The sequence below is a fragment of the Bacillus rossius genome, chromosome 5, assembly GCF_032445375.1.
Source record: "Bacillus rossius redtenbacheri isolate Brsri chromosome 5, Brsri_v3, whole genome shotgun sequence".
In the NCBI taxonomy this organism is placed as follows: domain Eukaryota; kingdom Metazoa; phylum Arthropoda; class Insecta; order Phasmatodea; family Bacillidae; genus Bacillus; species Bacillus rossius.
In genome coordinates this window covers 15,486,159-15,507,696 of record NC_086333.1, presented here as the reverse complement: position 1 = coordinate 15,507,696, position 21,538 = coordinate 15,486,159, and the positions used below count along the sequence as shown (strand labels likewise).

The window sequence follows — 21,538 nt, the reverse complement described above, 5'->3', positions numbered from 1 at the left end:
ACTAGATGATTGCACTTGGTCAACTAGTTGCTTGCACTTGGTCAACTAGATGCTTGCACTTGGTCAGCCTGATGCTGGCACTTGGTCAGCCAGATGCTGGCACTTGGTCAGCCAGAGGCTTGCACTTGGTCAACTAGATGCTTGCACTTGGTCAGCCAGAGGCTTGCACTTGGTCAGCCAGATGCTGGCACTTGGTCAGCCAGAGGCTTGCACTTGGTCAACTAGATGCATGCACTTGGTCAACTTGATGCTAGCACTTGGTCAACTAGATGCTTCCACTTGGTCAAATAGATGCTTGCACTTGGTCAGCCAGATGCTTGCACTTGGTCAGCCAGAGGCTTGCACTTGGTCAACTAGATGCTTGCACTTGGTCAGCCAGAGGCTTGCACTTGGTCAGCCAGATGCTGGCACTTGGTCAGCCAGATGCTTGCACTTGGTCAGCCAGATGCTGGCATTTGGTCAGCCAGAGGCTTGCACTTGGTCAGCTAGAGGCTTGCACTTGGTCAACTAGATGCTTGCACTTGGTCAGCCAGAGGCTTGCACTTGGTCAACTAGATGCTTGCACTTGGTCAGCCAGATGCTAACACTTGGTCAGCCAGATGCTTGCACTTGGTCAGCCAGAGGCTTGCACTTGGTCAACTAGATGCTTGCACTTGGTCAGCCAGATGCTTGCACTTGGTCAGCCAGATGCTGGCACTTATTCAACTAGATGCTTGCACTTGGTCAGCTATATACTTTCACTTGGTCAACTAGATGCTTGCACTTGGTCAACTAGATGCTTGCACTTGGTCAGCCAGATGCTTGCACTTGGTCAGCCAGATGCTTGCACTTGGTCAATTAGATGCTGGCACTTGGTCAGCCAGAGGCTTGCACTTGGTCAACTAGATGCTGGCACTTGGTCAGCCAGATGCTTGCACTTGGTCAGCCAGATGCTGGCACTTGGTCAGCCAGAGGCTTGCACTTGGTCAGCCAGATGCTGGCACTTGGTCAGCCAGAGCCTTGCACTTGGTCAACTAGATGCTGGCACTTGGTCAGCCAGAGGCTTGCACTTGGTCAACTAGATGCTTGCACTTGGTCAACTAGATGCTTGCAATTGGTCAACTAGATGCTTGCACTTGGTCAGCCAGAGGCTTGCACTTGGTCAGCCACATGCTTGCACTTGGTCAACTAGATGCTTGCAATTAATCAGCCAGATGCTGGCACTTGGTCAGCCAGAGGCTTACACTTGGTCAACTAGATGCTTGCACTTGGTCAGCCAGAGGCTTGCACTTGGTCAACTAGATGCTTGCACTTGGTCAACTAGATGCTTGCACTTGGTCAACTAGATGCTTGCAATTGGTCAACTAGATGCTTGCACTTGGTCAGCCAGAGGCTTGCACTTGGTCAGCCAGAGGCTTGCACTTGGTCAACTAGATGCTTGCACTTGGTCAACTAGATGCTTGCACTTGGTCAGCCAGATGCTTGAGCTTGATCAGCCAGAGGCTTGCACTTGGTCAACTAGATGCTTGCACTTGGTCAACTAGATGCTTGCACTTGGTTAACAAGATGCTTGCACTTGGTCAACTAGATGCTTGCACTTGGTCAGCCAGATGCTTGCACTTGGTCAGCCAGAGGCTTGCACTTGGTCAACTAGATGCTTGCACTTGGTCAGCCAGATGCTTGCACTTGGTCAGCCAGATGCTGGCACTTGGTCAGCCAGAGGCTTGCACTTGGTCAACTAGATGCTTGCACTTGGTCAACTAGATGCTTGCACTTGGTCAACTAGTTGCTTGCACTTGGTCAACTAGATGCTTGCACTTGGTCAGCCTGATGCTGGCACTTGGTCAGCCAGATGCTGGCACTTGGTCAGCCAGAGGCTTGCACTTGGTCAACTAGATGCTTGCACTTGGTCAGCCAGAGGCTTGCACTTGGTCAGCCAGATGCTGGCACTTAGTCAGCCAGAGGCTTGCACTTGGTCAACTAGATGCATGCACTTGGTCAACTTGATGCTTGCACTTGGTCAACTAGATGCTTGCACTTGGTCAAATAGATGCTTGCACTTGGTCAGCCAGATGCTTGCACTTGGTCAGCCAGAGGCTTGCACTTGGTCAACTAGATGCTTGCACTTGGTCAGCCAGAGGCTTGCACTTGGTCAGCCAGATGCTGGCACTTGGTCAGCCAGATGCTTGCACTTGGTCAGCCAGATGCTGGCATTTGGTCAGCCAGAGGCTTGCACTTGGTCAGCCAGATGCTGGCACTTGGTCAGCTAGAGGCTTGCACTTGGTCAACTAGATGCTTGCACTTGGTCAGCCAGAGGCTTGCACTTGGTCAACTAGATGCTTGCACTTGGTCAGCCAGATGCTGGCACTTGGTCAGCCAGATGCTTGCACTTGGTCAGCCAGAGGCTTGCACTTGGTCAACTAGATGCTTGCACTTGGTCAGCCAGATGCTTGCACTTGGTCAGCCAGATGCTGGCACTTGGTCAACTAGATGCTTGCACTTGGTCAGCTATATACTTTCACTTGGTCAACTAGATGCTTGCACTTGGTCAACTAAATGCTTGCACTTGGTCAGCCAGATGCTTGCACTTGGTCAGCCAGATGCTTGCACTTGGTCAATTAGATGCTGGCACTTGGTCAGCCAGAGGCTTGCACTTGGTCAACTAGATGCTTGCACTTGGTCAGCCAGAGGCTTGCACTTGGTCAGCCAGATGCTGGCACTTGGTCAGCCAGAGCCTTGCACTTGGTCAACTAGATGCTGGCACTTGGTCAGCCAGATGCTTGCACTTGGTCAGCCAGATGCTTGCACTTGGTCAGCCAGAGGCTTGCACTTGGTCAACTAGATGCTTGCACTTTGTCAGCCAGATGCTTGCACTTGGTCAGCCAGATGCTTGCAATTGGTCAGCCAGAGGCTTGCACTTGGTCAACTAGATGCTTGCACTTGGTCAGCCAGAGGCTTGCACTTGGTCAGCCAGATGCTGGCACTTGGTCAGCCAGAAGGCTTGCACTTGGTCAGCCAGATGCTGGCACTTGGTCAGCCAGAGGCTTGCACTTGGTCAACTAGATGCTTGCACTTGGTTGGCCAGATGCTGGCACTTGGTCAGCCAAATGCTTGCACTTGGTCAGCCAGAGGCTTGCACTTGATCAACTAGATGCTTGCACTTGGTCAACTAGATGATTGCACTTTGTCAGCCAGATGCTTGCACTTGGTCAGCCAGATGCTTGCACTTGGTCAGCCAGATGCTTGCACTTGGTCAGCCAGATTCTGGCACTTGGTCAGCCAGAGTTTTGCACTTGGTCAGCCAGATGCTTGCACTTGGTCAGCCAGATGCTTGCACTTGGTCAGCCAGATGCTGGCACTTGGTCAGCTATATACTTTCACTTGGTCAACTTGATGCTTGCACTTGGTCAGCCAGATGCTTGCACTTGGTCAGCCAGATGCTGGCACTTGGTCAGCTATATACTTTCACTTGGTCAACTAGATGCTTGCACTTGGTCAACTAGATGCTTGCACTTGGTCAGCCAGATGCTTGCACTTGTTCAGCCAGAGGCTTGCACTTTGTCAGCCAGATGCTGGCACTTGGTCAGCCAGAGGCTTGCACTTGGTCAACTAGATGCTTGCACTTGGTCAGCCAGATGCTTGCACTTGGTCAGCCAGATGCTTGCACTTGGTCAGCCAGAGGCTTGCACTTGGTCAACTAGATGCTTGCACTTGGTCAGCCAGAGGCTTGCACTTGGTCAGCCAGATGCAGGCACTTGGTCAGCCAGAGGCTTGCACTTGGTCAGCCAGATGCTGGCACTTGGTCAGCCAGAGGCTTGCACTTGGTCAACTAGATGCTTGCATTTGATCAATTTAGATGCTGGCACTTGGTCAGCCAGATGCTTGCACTTGGTCAGCCAGAGGCTTGCACTTGGTCAACTAGATGCTTGCACTTGGTCAACTAGATGCTTACACTTGGTCAGCCAGATGCTGGCACTTGGTCAGCCAGATGCTGGCACTTGGTCAGCCAGTTGCTGGCACTTGGTCAGCCAGTTGCTGGCACTTGGTCAGCTATATACTTTTACTTGGTCAACTAGATGCTTGCACTTGGTCAACTAGATGCTTGCACTTCGTCAGCCAGATGCTTGCACTTGGTCAGCCAGATGCTGGCACTTGGTCAGCCAGATGCTAGCACTTGGTCAGCCAGATGCTGGCACTTGGTCAGCCAGATGCTGGCACTTGGTCAGCCAGATGCTTGCACTTGGTCAGTTAGAGGCTTGCTTTTGGTCAACTAGATGCTTGCACTTGGTCAACTAGATGCTTGCACTTGGTCAACTAGATGCTTGCACTTGGTCAGCCAGATGCTTGCACTTGGTCAGCCAGATGCTGGCACTTGGTCAGCCAGATGCTTGCACTTGGTCAGCCAGATGCTGGCACTTGGTCAGCCAGATGCTGGCACTTGGTCAGCTAGATGCTGGCACTTGGTCAGCTATATACTTTCACTTGGTCAACTAGATGCTTGCACTTGGTCAACTAGATGCTTGCACTTGGTCAGCCAGATGCTTGAACTTGGTCAGCCAGATGCTTGCACTTGGTCAGCCAGATGCTTGCACTTGGTCAGCCAGATGCTTGCACTTGGTCAGCCAGATGCTGGCACTTGGTCAGCTATATACTTTCACTTGGTCAACTAGATGCTTGCACTTGGTCAACTAGATGCTTGCACTTGGTCAGCCAAATGCTTGCACTTGGTCAGCCAGAGCCTTGCACTTGGTCAACTAGATGCTTGCACTTGGTCAGCCAGATGCTTGCACTTGGTCAGCCAGATGCTTGCACTTGGTCAGCCAGAGGCTTGCACTTGGTCAACTAGATGCTTGCACTTGGTCAGCCAGAGGCTTGCACTTGGTCAGCCAGATGCTGGCACTTGGTCAGCCAGATGCTGGCACTTGGTCAGCCAGATGCTTGCACTTGGTCAGCCAGATGCTTGCACTTGGTCAGCCAAATGCTGGCACTTGGTCAGCTATATACTTTCACTTGGTTAACTAGATGCTTGCACTTGGTCAACTAGATGCTTGCACTTGGTCAGCCAGATGCTTGCACTTGGTCAGCCAGATGCTGGCACTTGGTCAGCTATATACTTTCACTTGGTCAACTAGATGCTTGCACTTGGTCAACTAGATGCTTGCACTTGGTCAGCCAAATGCTTGCACTTGGTCAGCCAGAGGCTTGCACTTGGTCAACTAGATGCTTGCACTTGGTCAGCCATATGCTTGCACTTGGTCAGCCAGATGCTTGCACTTGGTCAGCCAGAGGCTTGCACTTGGTCAACTAGATACTTGCACTTGGTCAGCCAGATGCTTGCACTTGGTCAGCCAGATGCTGGCACTTGGTCAGCCAGAGGCTTGCACTTGGTCAGCCAGATGCTGGCACTTGGTCAGCCAGAGGCTTGCACTTGGTCAACTAGATGCTTGCATTTGATCAGCCAGATGCTGGCACTTGGTCAGCCAGATGCTTGCACTTGGTCAGCCAGATGCTTTCACTTGGTCAATCAGAGGCTTGCACTTGGTCAACTAAATGCTTGCACTTGGTCAACTAGATGCTTGCACTTGGTCAGCCAGATGCTTGCACTTGGTCAGCCAGATGCTGGCACTTGGTCAGCCAGATGCTGGCACTTGGTCAGCCAGTTGCTGGCACTTGGTCAGCTATATACTTTTACTTGGTCAACTAGATGCTTGCACTTGGTCAGCCAGATGATTGCACTTGGTCAGCCAGATGCTGGCACTTGGTCAGCCAGATGCTGGCACTTGGTCAGCCAGATGCTGGCACTTGGTCAGCCAGATGCTGGCACTTGGTGAGCCAGATGCTGGCACTTGGTCAGCCAGATGCTTGCACTTGGTCAGCCATAGGCTTGCATTTGGTCAACTAGATGCTTGCACTTGGTCAACTAGATGCTTGCACTTGGTCAACTAGATGCTTGCACTTGGTCAGCCAGATGCTTGCACTTGGTCAGCCAGATGCTGGCACTTGGTCAGCCAGATGCTGGCACTTGGTCAGCCAGATGCTGGCACTTGGTCAACCAGATGCTGGCACTTGGTCAGCCAGATGCTGGCACTTGGTCAGCCAGATGCTGGCACTTGGTCAGCTATATACTTTCACTTGGTCAACTAGATGCTTGCACTTGGTCAACTAGATGCTTGCACTTGGTCAGCCAGATGCTTGCACTTGGTCAGCCAGATGCTTGCACTTGGTCAACTAGATGCTTGCACTTGGTCAGCCAGATGCTTGCACTTGGTCAGCCAGATGCTGGCACTTGGTCAGCTATATACTTTCACTTGGTCAACTAGATGCTTGCACTTGGTCAACTAGATGCTTGCACTTGGTCAGCCAGATGCTGGCACTTGGTCAGCTATATACTTTCACTTGGTCAACTAGATGCTTGCACTTGGTCAACTAGATGCTTGCACTTGGTCAGCCAGATGCTTGCACTTGGTCAGCCAGATGCTGGCACTTGGTCAGCTATATACTTTCACTTGGTCAACTAGATGCTTGCACTTGGTCAGCCAGATGCTTGCACTTGGTCAGCCAGATGCTGGCACTTGGTCAGCTATATACTTTCACCTGGTCAACTAGATGCTTGCACTTGGTCAACTAGTTGCTTGCACTTGGTCAGCCAGATGCTTGCACTTGGTCAGCCAGATGCTGGCACTTGGTCAGCTATATACTTTCACTTGGTCAACTAGATGCTTGCACTTGGTCAACTAGATGCTTGCACTTGGTCAGCCAAATGCTTGCACTTGGTCAGCCAGATGCTGGCACTTGGTCAGCCAGAGGCTTGCACTTGGTCAGCCAGATGCTTGCACTTGGTCAGCCAGATGCTTGCACTTGGTCAGCCAGATGCTTGCACTTGGTCAGCCAGATGCTGGCACTTGGTCAACTAGATGCTTGCACTTTGTTAACTAGATGCTTGCACTTGGTCAGCCAGATGCTTGCACTTGGTCAGCCAGATGCTGGCACTTGGTCAGCTATATACTTTCACTTGGTCAACTAGATGCTTGCACTTGTTTAGATGGATCCTTGGACGTGATTAGCTAAATGCTTGCCCATTGTCATCTAGAAGCTTGCACTTGGTCAACTAGATTATGAACTTGGACAGCTAAACTCTTGCGTTTGTTCAGCTAGATGCTTGCACACTATCAGCTAGATTCTTGCCTTGGTAAAAGTGGTGGGGGTCAGTCTGCCACTTGCCTTCATTGAGGAACGATTAGTTAAATACCGGTTTTGAAATTAGGCCTCCAAGCTGCATTTTTAAGTACATTTTTATTAAACATTTATTAAAATAAGATTTTGTTTATTTTAAAAAATATAATTGTTTATATAAAAATTTAGTACATATTTTCAATTTGGCGGACGTGGCTTAATGATTCAAAATTGCGGAATACAAGAAGTCGGGAAGTTCTAGAATCCAAATTTGCAGAGTTATAGAAAACAAAATGACAGCAAACAAAATTGTGGCCAGGGTCAAGATTAGTCAATACGGAGACCGGAGTCAAACTCAACATCAAATGTCATCCAAAATGGCTTCCGTGATGTCACAATACAATATGACCCATTCCAGAACCATGTTATATACTAAGAACAAATTTTAAAAATATTAATGTTTTAAATAAAGTAACTTTCCTATCCATACGACATCTGATATAAAAAATATATATTTCTATAACTTCCTGAAAGTAAAAAAAAAATATTATATACCTGTAACAATAAATAAAAATGTTTTTATGAATATTTGTATGAATTTTCATGAATGGAATACTAATAAAATATTTGATTTCAGCTGCTGGATGGGTGTTACTGGGGTTTGGGGTGCTCCAATTTCCTCTATGGTTAACAATCCGACTCATCAAAAAGAGGCATATTGGATTCCCTAAGGTAAGTGTATTTTTACATTATGTAAAGGAGTCTTGTTAAGAGTATTCTCCAGTATGTATGTTCATTTATGTGTTTATGAGAAAACATAAGTGTATTAACTCTTTTAACATCTCAAAAATGCAACGCATTAAAATAAAATAAAATCCCTCTTGTCACAGCCTACAGGTGCAGGTGGATTTTGAAATACCTATTTCTTCTGGAACATTCTTGAAAATTCAATAAACTTCTGGAACATTTGGAGCTTAATGTATATTACATCTAATATGTCCTCCAATATTTCAAAACTATCGAAAACAGCGAAAATATTTCCAATTTTTTAATTCGATGAATCCCCCATTGAAATACTTCCAATGAATTTCATTCTATGCCAACAAGGGAGTTATAATTTTTCTTGTCATCAAACAATTTATTGCATCCAAAGCACTAATGAGTGGTCATGGTTTAGTATAATGTTTAAATGATTTACAATACGTTTGAACGAATTAGATAGCATTTATTTTAACCCATATTTTACCAACTTTTTGCAGTAATAGTTCAACTCATCAAAAATGTCTTCAGGCAATTTTTTTAAATAAAATGATTAGTATATTTATAATAATTTATAATGGGTAACTTCGAAAGGAGTCATGCTTTGACCCTTGTTGGTTCTACTCCTAGAAATAAAAATTGGTGGTTACAAATTTATTTTAGTTCAAAGTTGTAGATAATATTTAGAAGTTTTACAATAAATAAGACTGGATTTGATAGTGTACATTTTAAAAATATTTAATTTTTTTTCAACCCCTGCTTTTTCAACCCTATGATGGTTCATCTTATAAAAAAATAAGTTTTTATATAATTTTTAGTAGATTTACAATAAATTATAGCAGATTTTGTATTTTCCCCCACCCTTTGCAGCAGTTGTTGGTTGTATCAAAAATGGTTTCAGATAATTTTATTTAAGTATATTAGATTATTAATATTATATTATATTTTTATGGTTTTAAAACAATTTGAACTAAATTGCTGCTTTTCCCGCCCCTTGCAGTAATTGGGTCGTATAAGCCATTATTTAAATCGAAAGTTAAAGATAATTTTTAGAAGTTTTCGTAGATAAGAATGAATTTGATATTATTTATTTACGTTGAAAAGATTTACCGATTTGTGCATTTACCTCTATAAGTATAATATATTTTTATATGAATAGTGTGACTGAAAATGTAAGAAAGATATATAGACTTGAGAGTTTAGCTATATATAAGAACTTTTGTATGTGAACACTGTGATTTTAAATTTCAAAAGGTGTAAGTTATACTTTAAAGGTGTAATTTATGTTCTATTGGAGTGTTTATTTTATTGAGGTCATACCCACATCCTTAATATTATCAATTGTTATCTCTAGTTCAATAAAATAATAATAATAATAAATACCTCTATCTATACATAATAAGCAATAATTTTCATTTCTGTAGTGCGTGGACTCCATTTTTTCTTTAATTGTGACCTCTAACCAAAACTCTAAAACGCCTGCAGTTGATACGTTTAATATTTATAACTTTTATGCTTATGATTACACCCTCTCTAGAATAAAAACAGAAATCGGAAGGGAAATATTCACTACCCTCACAGAGAAATGTGATATTTTTATTTTTAATTGAATATTATTAAATTAGACAAATTAATTATAAAAAATATGGTGAACAATCTAATGAGTAAAATGAAATTCTACAGTTATTTGGTTTTGCCGTTATGTTGCATAGTTTATTTTAAACTTTTTTTTTTATTTCGCATATACTGAAAAAAACTAGCTATTAATATTGTCGATTAAAAATACCCACCTTGCTGAGTGGTAACTTTTATGTCAAGTTTGACAAATATCTTTGATCTAAAGACAATTTTTCTAATGTCACAAGTAGTATTTAATGCTTACATTAGGAACGAGTTGATTAAAATACCACAATTTTTTAAAATAAAACTTAAGGTCATTTACTTTTGTAACTATTTATTATACTTAACCCCAATTTTTATCGAGATCTTACCACCACACTGACCATCGATGCGGCAACATGCGACAATAATGATCCCAGTAATATAAAGGGGCTATTTCGGACAGGTGTGACAATCCCCTCCTTGCACCCCTCTCTCGAAGTGCATACACGTTGAATAGTGTCAAGGAGAGCTGTTTCCCCCCCCCCCCCCCCCCGGCCCGGTTGTACCAAAGCCTGCAAGGCCTGGCAACATAGAACCTAGCAATCATTCTTTCCCCCTTAAAAAAAATTCTAGAAGAGTTTGTTAGGTATAAAATATCCTTTATATTGGGTATGTATGTAGAGTTAATATGCGGATATGTGAAAAAAAATTATATTTTAAACGTAAAGTTTTTATCTTTTTTTGTTATATTTAGTTGTATCCTCTCAACTGTAATTTTTTGAAAGCTAGTTACTTTGTTTTCTTTAGTAGCTATAATAATTTTCTGTAATAAAAATAATTAAATCCTATGATAAATTCACATATAATGACTTTATTTATTAACACTTGAGAAATTTTCAAAACATAAAAATATTTAAGATACAAAATAATTAAAAACACTGACATTCATTTTTTAAGAAAAATGTGTGTTTCATTTTTATTTCAAGCAACAAAGTGAATCCAAGTGTAAGAAACTGCAAACAAAATTAAAAATTAATAATAACATATTGGACAACACTACAAGCTCTTAGGAAAGTATATAATTTTTTTTACAATATTAATAATTTTCTCGTAGTAATAGAGGAATATTTAGACACGAATTAAACTTTAGATTATATATATATCAATTGAATATAGTTTTGGCAAATGTTGAACTAAGTAAAAGACAACTTAATGCCCCCTATCCTTCGTATGAGAAAATTTTAAATATATCCTTATAAATTAATAGTTTAAAAAATACATACCACCATGTAAAATGATTTTTATTTGTGATAAAAGGAGTTAACAATATATGTATATTTTTTACAAAATAGATCTAACACTATAAATTATAAATCTGTAACATATTCAGGAAATATATAATCTCATGCATTAAGTGAAACACTGTGAATTGTTCAAGACTGTGGTGTGGTGTTCTAGAAAATTTCTAAAATTAACATTTCTGCTGTTGCACCCCGTGGTAGATGATACAAGTACAGCCTGTCAGTGATAATTGAATTAAATATGGTGATTGTAATACAATCTACCAGCAACTGCTGGAATTAAAGCGGAGACACTATAACTCATATAAGAAGAAATTGAATATGGGGCCCTCTAGCAGAGGATATCCCCCACTCTCCACCATCATAATAATATATATCTGTATGTTTGAAAAAAAAATATTACTCCATTGTTCACTTATTTGACCTTTCTTCTGGACTGTGAATTTGGTATGTACCTCTATAACAGTACACGCAATCATCGTTCGAGCCTAATATCCTCCACTCAGTAATTTTTTAAGGTGTACATAAAAATAAATTAATAACGCAGGGACAGTGGTTCCATCTACCAGTGAAACTAAGATTCAATATGTGTGCCTTTATATCATACAACATTGTTAACAACAGCAGATGACGGCTATGATATTTAAAAAAAAACTGTATGGCCATTGATGTCTTCGAAAATGACTCAATTTAACTTCATTCAGCCCCCCTATGGTATATCTTGTATTTAACTACTTTAAGGGGAACCATCTAACTTTGCTACCCCTATGATCACTACCCCTTAAAACTTGTACTGACATTTTGTCCAGAACCATCACGTTACCCCTACTAACATGATGTTATGCGGAACATACAGTTCGCGATCACCACGCTCTCTGACAGCAAATCACTCGATTATTTTTGTCCAGTCCGGCGCCTTTATATCACTCCTCACACCACTCGCCTCTACACCGCTTCCACTACCAGTCACTGCCACTACCAGTCACTGCCACTACCAGTCACTGCCACTACCAGTCACTGCCACTACCAGTCACTTCCACTACCAGTCACTTACACTACCAGTCACTTCCACTAACAGTCACTGCCACTACCAGTCACTGCCACTACCAGTCACTGCCACTACCAGTCGTTTGCACTACCAGTCACTTCCACTACCAGTCACTTACACTACCAGTCACTTCCACTACCAGTCACAGCCACTACCAGTCACTGCCACTACCAGTCTCTGCCACTACCAGTCACTGCCACAACCAGTCACTTCCACTACCAGTCACTGCCACTACCAGTCACTGCCACTACCAGTCACTGCCACTACCAGTCACTTCCACTACCAGTCACTTCCACTAGCAGTCACTTCCACTACATGTCACTTCCACTACATGTCACTTCCACTACCAGTCACTTCCACTACAAGTCACTTCCACTACCAGTCACTTACACTACCAGTCACTGCCACTACCAGTCACTTCCACTACATGTCACTTCCACTACATGTCACTTCCACTACCAGTCACTTCCACTACCAGTCACTTCAACTACATGTCACTTCCACTACATGTCACTTCCACTACATGTCACTTCCACTACCAGTCACTTCCACTACCAGTCACTTCCACTACCAGTCACTGCCACTACCAGTCACTTCCACTACCAGTCACTTCCACTACCAGTCACTGCCACTACCAGTCACTGCCACTACCAGTCACTGCCACTACCAGTCACTGCCACTACCAGTCACTGCCACTACCAGTCACTTCCACTACCAGTCACTGCCACTACCAGTCACTGCCACTACCAGTCACTTCCACTACCAGTCACTTCTACTACATGTCACTTCCACTACATGTCACTTCCACTACCAGTCACTTCCACTACCATTCACTTCCACTACCAGTCACTTCCACTACCAGTCACTTCCACTACCAGTCACTTCCACTACATGTCACTTCCACTACCAGTCACTTCCACTACATGTCACTTCCACTACATGTCACTTCCACTACCAGTCACTTCCACTACCAGTCACTTCCACTACCAGTCACTTCCACTACCAGTCACTTCCACTACCAGTCACTTCCACTACCAGTCACTGCCACTACCAGTCACTTCCACTACCAGTCACTTCCACTACCAGTCACTGCCACTACCAGTCACTGCCACTACCAGTCACTGCCACTAACAGTCACTTCCACTACCAGTCACTTCCACTACCAGTCACTTCCACTACCAGTCACATCCACTACATGTCACTTCCACTACCAGTCACTGCCACTACCAGTCACTGCCACTACCAGTCACTTCCACTACCAGTCACTTCCACTACCAGTCACTTCCACTACATGTCATTTCCACTACCATTCACTTTCACTACCAGTCACTTCCACTACCAGTCACTTCCACTACCAGTCACTTCCACTACATGTCACTTCCACTACCAGTCACTTCCACTACCAGTCACTGGCACTACCAGTCACTTCTACTACCAGTCACTTCTACTACCAGTCACTTCCACTACATGTCACTTCCACTACCAGTCACTTCCACTACCAGTCACTGCCACTACCAGTCACTGCCACTACCATTCACTTCCACTACCAGTCACTTCCACTACCAGTCACTTCCACTACCAGTCACTGCCACTACCAGTCACTGCCACTACCAGTCACTTCCACTACCAGTCACTGCCACTACCAGTCACTGCCACTACCAGTCACTTCCACTACCAGTCACTTCCACTACCAGTCACTTCCACTACCAGTCACTGCCACTACCAGTCACTGCCACTACCAGTCACTTCCACTACCAGTCACTTCCACTACCAGTCACTTCCACTACATGTCACTTCCACTACTATTCACTTCCACTACCAGTCACTTCCACTACCAGTCACTTCCACTACCAGTCACTTCCACTACATGTCACTTCCACTACCAGTCACTTCCACTACATGTCACTTCCACTACCAGTCACTTCCACTACCAGTCACTTCCACTACCAGTCACTTCCACTACATGTCACTTCCACTACCAGTCACTTCCACTACCAGTCACTTCCACTACCAGTCACTTCCACTACCAGTCACTTCCACTACCAGTCACTTCCACTACATGTCACTTCCACTACCAGTCATTTCCACTACCTGTCACTTCCACTACCAGTCACTTCCACTACCAGTCACTTCCACTACCAGTCACTTCCACTACCAGTCACTTCCACTACATGTCACTTCCACTACCATTCACTTTCACTACCAGTCACTTCCACTACCAGTCACTTCCACTACATGTCACTTCCACTACCAGTCACTTCCACTACCAGTCACTTCCACTACCAGTCACTTCCACTACCAGTCACTTCCACTACATGTCACTTCCACTACCATTCACTTCCACTACCAGTCACTTCCACTACCAGTCACTTCCACTTCCAGTCACTTCCACTACCAGTCACTTCCACTACCAGTCACTTCCACTACCAGTCACTTCCACTACATGTCACTTCCACTACCAGTCACTTCCACTACCAGTCACTTCCACTACCAGTCACTTCCACTACCAGTCACTTTTACTACATGTCACTTCCACTACCATTCACTTCCACTACCAGTCACTTCCACTACCAGTCACTTCCACTACCATTCACTTCCACTACCAGTCACTTCCACTACATGTCACTTCCACTACCAGTCACTTCCACTACCAGTCACTTCCACTACCAGTCAGTTCCACTACATGTCACTTCCACTACCATTCACTTCCACTACCAGTCACTTCCACTACCAGTCACTTCCACTTCCAGTCACTTCCACTACCAGTCACTTCCACTACCAGTCACTTCCACTACCAGTCACTTCCACTACATGTCACTTCCACTACCAGTCACTTCCACTACCAGTGACTGCCACTTGCTGCTACCCAGCGAACAGATGTCATACTAAACTATTACATCATAAACACCCTCGGGATGGGCATAGGCCCGGGTCTCCCCGGGAGTCTAGAAGCCCCTCACTGGGGCGGCCGGCCTGCAGTTGAGAAGTCGTGACTGTTTAACGGGTTTGAAAATGTTATGCATATTTTTAATATTTCTGCTTATTGCATGCATGTAGGCCAAATTATGGGTAGTGTACAACATACAAGCACCGTATCCAGATATGACGTGTCGGGTAATCCCACGTGCAACACTCTCTGGCCGCGTCCCCCCCCCCCCCCTCTTTTCCAGGGAATTTCCGCGTGCCACCCTTGCGAATTCTACAGTTCTGCGCCCCTGACCCTTAGCACGATATCTACTTACACGGAGGAATTCCCGCATTACTATTATTAAAACAAATATTTTATCGACTTAATATTTATTCATCCATAGAATATATTTTGTGTAGCTGAGCAGACCAGGTATTCTTAGTGAAATGTGCTGTTTTAAAATACATGTTCCAGTTATTTGTTGGGGTAGTAACATGCCGCGTGTACTGTTGCAGGTGGTGGTCCAGGCAGCCCGGGCCACGGAGCGGTGGTGCCCCAAGATTGCTTCCCACCGCAGGGAGTGGCTGGCGTTCAGAGCTGACAAGAAAACAGAAGCCAGCTCCATCGCGGAAGTGGAAACAGTGCTGCAGAAGCTGTTGCGGAAATTCCTTGGAATAGTGACGATTCGCGCGCGGACCCATCATGAGCACTAATAAAGATGCAAATATAAATGAGTTGGTTACTACAAGTACCAGTAAACAGAATATTTGGACTTCATGTTACGCTTACCAGAGACCCAAAAACACTTTTCAAATTTCAAACAAGTTAATTCGGTTGTTTTTTTTGTTTTTTTTTTTGGAGTTCAAAACTTGTTATTTTTTATTGAATAAGTGAAACAAATTTAACACAAATGTTTTGTCTCTAAAAAAATGATATTTCTTGCAGTCAGGTACCTACTTTAAACTTCAAATTTAAAAATAAACATTTGAAAAGCTGAAATAAGTGTTACAAACTTATTAGACTATGCACATGAATCATGAACTAAAATTTTTTTTTTCAGTTTTATGTAAGTTGCCATTTACTGCAATGAGGTCAAACTCTGTAGATTTTATAGTTCTGATTTTGTAAAATAAAATGAAATGGTACGTACAGATCTAATACTTCTATGTTTATAAAAGAAAAAAAATGACTAAAACATATAAAATAATTAAAATTATAACTATTCATAACCAACCATTAGTAAATTTTAAGCTAAATAATTTATTTAAAACATTATATGTATATATATATCCAGAAATATTAAAATACAAAATAACATATTCAATTAAAATTAAAATAAATTAAATGTCAAAAAATTGTAGGTAAAATATTTGTCAATGTAAAAAAAAAACTTTTACTCAGAAAACTATTAACATCTTAGGTATAACAAATTTGAATATTTCAAACAGGCTCCTCAGCACATTCAATTTGAAAGTCATTCGTTTGGTTATTGTGTTGTTTGTTCTACTCTATTCAACACTATTTAGTTTCAGTTAGTTGTTTCCAATACCATCTGAAATCAAGTTGGCAATTTGTTTGGGAAGTAATTTATTAGTCTGAAATAACATTTTTTTATTTTTAGTTTTTCTTTATTTAATGTTTTATTGGTTTTAAAAATATTATTATATTAAAAAATATTTTATATTTTAAAATATCTTCATTTTATGATTTAATTGCATTACAGTTAAACCAAAGTCGCTTGACATTTGAATAAATACACAAGAAATAAATGCAGTAACATTACTACTTAAGGAAATGATATTTTACTATCGATTATGCAGAAAAAACAACTTTGTTATTGAAATATAATGCCTGCTGTCTGTATATACAAGTTGGATATGAGCTCAAGCAAAAAACATTTTCATAGGTTGTCATGAAGTTAATGTCCTGCCATTTTGATGAGGTGGAATGACGGTGGACATTCGTTCCTGGCCAATGATATACGTGTTTGGCTACAAAAACGTGATTTGTTAGCCTCACCAACCGACTGTTGTGTTTGGCCACCTTATCTGACATTCCTAGACATACAACTGGATGTGACTTGGCACCGGCTGAATGTGTCTAGCCACTGATTGGGACGTGCCTGGTTAATTGTCTCTCATGTAGGCTAGATATGCGCTGAAAACATATTTCAAGGGATCTTAATCACTTGTTTCGCTTACGAAAATGATTGCAGGAATCGAGAAATGCTAGTATTTTGCCTTTTTTTTGTACATGTATAATTTTTGTAATAAATTTTTTGTTCGTACATTATTGTTTTATTTTTTAACCTGTCACTTTTTTAGTAATTTTGAATAAATTATCTTCTTTTGCATAAAGTAAGGGTTTTAAACAAGGATGCATATCGATCGAAATAATCATTTCTTACAAACGAATTTTTTGTTGATTTTTGGAATCCGTCCCGATTTTCTAGGTTAATAATTACAAATTTCCAAGGTGGCATCGTTTTCGACGGCTGGTAGATGAGGAATTTAAATTTTTTTTTTTTTAGGATTTTTTACTATATTTATTAAATAAATATTTTTTTCTTGAAGTAAACTTTTTTATTGCATTAATCAAGGATCGAACCAAAGACAGAAATCAATCGAATCAAGAATTATTTTAATAGGCTTTCTTTTTTGAAGATTTTTAGAACTGTTTTTTTTTTCTAGCTAAATAATTACAGATATTCAAAACCTTTGGATTCCAAGATGGCGGATGTGGAGTTATCCAAGATGGCCGTCGAGGTTCTAATCATAGTCAACGAGTGGCGAACACGCCCGAACATAGTAGAATCCGCACGATTGACAAGCCAATAAGCCAACAAGCCGTAGTCTTATCAGTTATAAGAAATACATTGCACCGTACTTCTCTATTTCCATCTACTTGAGTCCTTTGGCTTTTGTTCAGAAAAATTCTGTGCGGACGCTCTCGGTGTACTGCCTTGACTTGGACAATTACTGTTCGTACATCATTAACATGGGCGGTGTTTATTAAGCGCGGCTTGACGTAAAAAAAACACGACAATTACAGTTACCCTTGAGCGTTGTTACGTCTTATACGACAACACACCGCGAGAACAAAAAAAAAATACACGAAACTGGATCCATAAGAAAAGATAACCACTCCAGCATGGACAATGCTTATGTAGTATGGTTAGTGAAATAAGTGCCGCTCGGCCCTGAGTCGAACTAACGCCGCGCGGGCTACACGAGAGTGGACTCGAGAGTCCTCATACCAACTTAATTAAAAATGAAATACGTTCCAATGACCACCTGCACGGTGGCCCTATACGGGTGAAGCTGTTACAGTCTTGGTGACTGAGATCTAATGCGCGACCCACGTCCAAGCTGAAAACCAAAGATGTACATAAAATGCAAAACATCTCTTGCGAGGGCACACATGATTAGGTTACGCGGCTGGTAATTTCAAGTTGGCATGGTGGTCTAGCTGTGGAGCCGATGGAAAAATATTTCAAAAGACACTATTGGAGAACGTGCCAGTGATGCACAGAGGTTGAAGGGCTCCGCGGAGCGACGCGTTGCAAGCGGATGTCGAACTGGCCGAGGCCACTGGGGCTCGGCTTCCGCGCAAACAAGCCGTGTGCAGCAGTGTGTGTCGAGCCATATTGTTACGAAACATTAGCAGGGCCGCGGCGCGCAGGTGCAGAACTGGTTGGCGGTCCCGCAAGACCAGTGACATCACGTGGTCGCCGCAACGTGAGACGTACCGCGCGCGTCTGGTAGATTACAAGGTTCGCCGCTTTACCCCCCACCCTCCTCCTTCCCACCACTCCCCTAGCAACGATCTGCCTTTGACACGTTATCTGACACCTGACAGCTGCGGAGTTACGCGAGCCACCGACGCGTATCTCGAGAATTCTGCCGACGGGTCGGCGCGGAATGGCGCGACAGGCCCCAGCAGCGCTCGCGACTTTAAGAAGTGGCGCCTGGGCCTATATAAGCCCAGGACGCCGGCCTCCGAGAGAGTGTGGAGTTGGGAGTTTTCCCGCGGCGCAGCGACGAAGTCCCTGGACGAAGGTTCCAGGGCAGGCAGTTCAGTTCGGAGCGGAGTTGATCCGGGCGATAGTGCCTCGGGTGCTGCGGAGTTCCTCGGCGAGTGCAGTTGAGTCGCGATAGTGTCGCGGGTGCGGCGAGAGTCCCGAGCGAAGTTCCGAGTGAAGCGTGGAGTGTATCCTCGGCGAAGGGAAGTGCGATGGCGGCGGCGGCGGCGACGGAGTCCCGCGACGGAGGTCCACTAGGGGTGCTGCGGCGAGAGTTGCGCCAGAGGTACGGCCCAGTGCGGTGTGCGGTGTGTAAGAACCGAGTGACTGGGGATTAAACATTTATTTAGGTATAATTGATTATAAGGCATTTTTTGAAGATTATTTGTTAGTGATGTAAATATTGACAACCAATAAAACTGTGTAGTAAAATCATTAATTGGGCTATCCATTTACGAACCAAGTAGTTTGCCCACGATGATTTATTATTTTCGTTTTTTAATAAATCGTAACAATATTTTGGGTGTGATCGCGCTAATACAGACTATTGCTCCTCCGGCGACGATTGGTTCGCTGGTGGTGGCATCTGTTAGCCTCGCCGCACTTAGCTGCACTTACGCTACACCTGCGTTGCACTACACTTGTTCGTGCCACCATGCACACGTTCCTGTGAGGCAACGAGATGGCATGACGGTCTGTGCCAGCAGTATAAACACTAACGGATGTCGTTAAAGTGATGAATTCAATGTGAAGTGACATACGTAATACGAAGTCTCTGGAGGCAAATGACTGACAAAATGCAAAGCGATCATTTTACCACAACTATATGTATATTTGCTTACATATAAAATGTGTTGTGTTTACGAACGAAATGTGAAAGTCGACTCGTGGTATTCACTGTTGAATACAGAGCCCCTATACGCTCGTACGTGCGACCTCTACTGCTAATATCTTTCTCATATTTCGTTTCCCCAAATAAGGGGGTTCTAGAAAGTTCTGAGACACATTTTTCTCCCACAAATCATTTACCCCCTTCCTCTAACACTCATCCACAACCCTTCCCCTCCCTTGCAGTCACCACATTTGCCTTCACGATTCTGTATGTTATGTCATTGGAGGCAGGTGTATCTCCTCCCATTCCACTCTCTCCTCTCTCCAACCCCCTCCCTCCTCAATCCCACCTCTCCGCATCATCTTTTTTTGTATTTATTACTCTTGGTAGAGGGGAAGAACCAGTGTGTGATTGACTGTCAGAAGTGTATGGGAGGGGTGGTGGGGTAGGAGGATGGAAGGGAAGAAATGTTGGAGAGCGATACATGTCAAGTGGGTATTGAAATAAATTATAGGAAGCAGATGTGTGGAAAGATGGGAGTGGAAAGAAAAATGGGGTATAGGGGAAGGGGAGGGTAGAGCATTGGAGAGGGAAGGTAGGAGGATGGAGTATGGAGGGTAGGAAACGTTGGAGAGAAAAACATATGTTGTTATACGAATGAATCAGATGAAGGAGAGGAAGAAAATGGTTAAGTCAATTATGGCGAGAGAGGAAGGCAGAGGAAGTGTTTATGTTGGGGAAGAAGAGGTTGATGAAGATGCAGTAAGACAGGTGGGAAAAGCCAAGAGTGGTTGGGTAACATCTCTCACTTTTTTATTTCTTAATAACTTGATCAATAAAATATTTGTATCAGTTTTCCATAAAAAATAATCATAGAGCAAAAACTTGAGTGATTTTTGAAAGTGCAAATCGAAGTATGATTTAACATTTAACAATTTTCTTCCTCAAGTTTTCAACATATAAAATTATTGTAGATACACAAAGTTCATGTTTGTCATTTTACTATTACAGATTTAACAGATGGTTCGCATTTATTATTGGGCTCAATTTTGAACATACATGGTCACTCAAAGTAAATGGTACAGTAACGCAATACCCATTTGAAATATAAACTCAAATTTTTAGTTGCACAAAGTGCATTACATATACATGTATACGCTGTAGGAGAGAGGCAGGCTGTGAGATGTTTTCTCAAAGCTCCCGAGGGCAGAGTTGCTCAACCAAAGGGAGGCTCACAGGAGAATCAACCCCGTCAGAAGATTGTTGTTGTCCGGAAAGCAATGGTGTGCTGATGTTTTCCTTTAACCCTCGGGGGTGGGGAGAAACTAGAATATATAACACAAGTCTGAAGCATTTCATTCACAGAAAATTTAAGTAATACTGCAGGAATGGGAAGGATATAACAAACAGAATTCTTACAAAGAACTTGACGGATGAAACTTCTCCCTTGCATAGACACATTCCCTCACACATACATTCACATACACAAACTCTACCCGCAGGATGTTTACACCACAGGCACAATGATAGTCATGAAACAGGTGGAGCAGACCTCGACCCATGACAGCAGCAATATTGGTTTACTTGTCAGTGTGAAACTGTAAGAAAGCATAAAATATTGTAGTATGAAGAACATAAATAAAAAATTAGAACAAAATTTAGTAGAGGATGCTGAGGGAAAGAAACTTTGTGGACGGGTCCAGGCGCAAGTGACCCCACGGTAGTTAACTCTGCTGTCCTCTGAAATGCAACTCTTGTCATTCACTAAAAACAAAGCCAATTTGGTCACATGTTCCATGAAAATGATGTTATTATGCAAAGAAGAATTATATTGGGTTCCCCAAACTCAAGAATTCGTACTAAAGTATTCCAAATACTAATCGAATTGGAGTTGTGTAAAAATGCTAGCCTCAAC

The 21,538-nt window shown here is 43.1% G+C and overlaps 1 protein-coding gene across 6 annotated transcripts in view; it reads left to right on the top strand.

Annotated features, from left to right (window-relative positions):
- Positions 1-17,017, top strand: part of LOC134531609 (sodium-dependent nutrient amino acid transporter 1-like) — a 357,424-nt gene extending 340,407 nt beyond the window's left edge. For all 6 annotated transcript variants that reach the window (XM_063367357.1, XM_063367354.1, XM_063367356.1 and 3 more), the window contains 2 exons: positions 7,790-7,884; positions 15,286-17,017. In XM_063367357.1, coding sequence (XP_063223427.1) covers positions 7,790-7,884; positions 15,286-15,483 — 293 coding nt within the window. In that variant the 3' untranslated portion in view covers positions 15,484-17,017. The remainder of the gene's footprint in view (positions 1-7,789; positions 7,885-15,285) is intronic.
- The last annotated feature ends 4,521 nt before the right edge of the window (positions 17,018-21,538 follow it).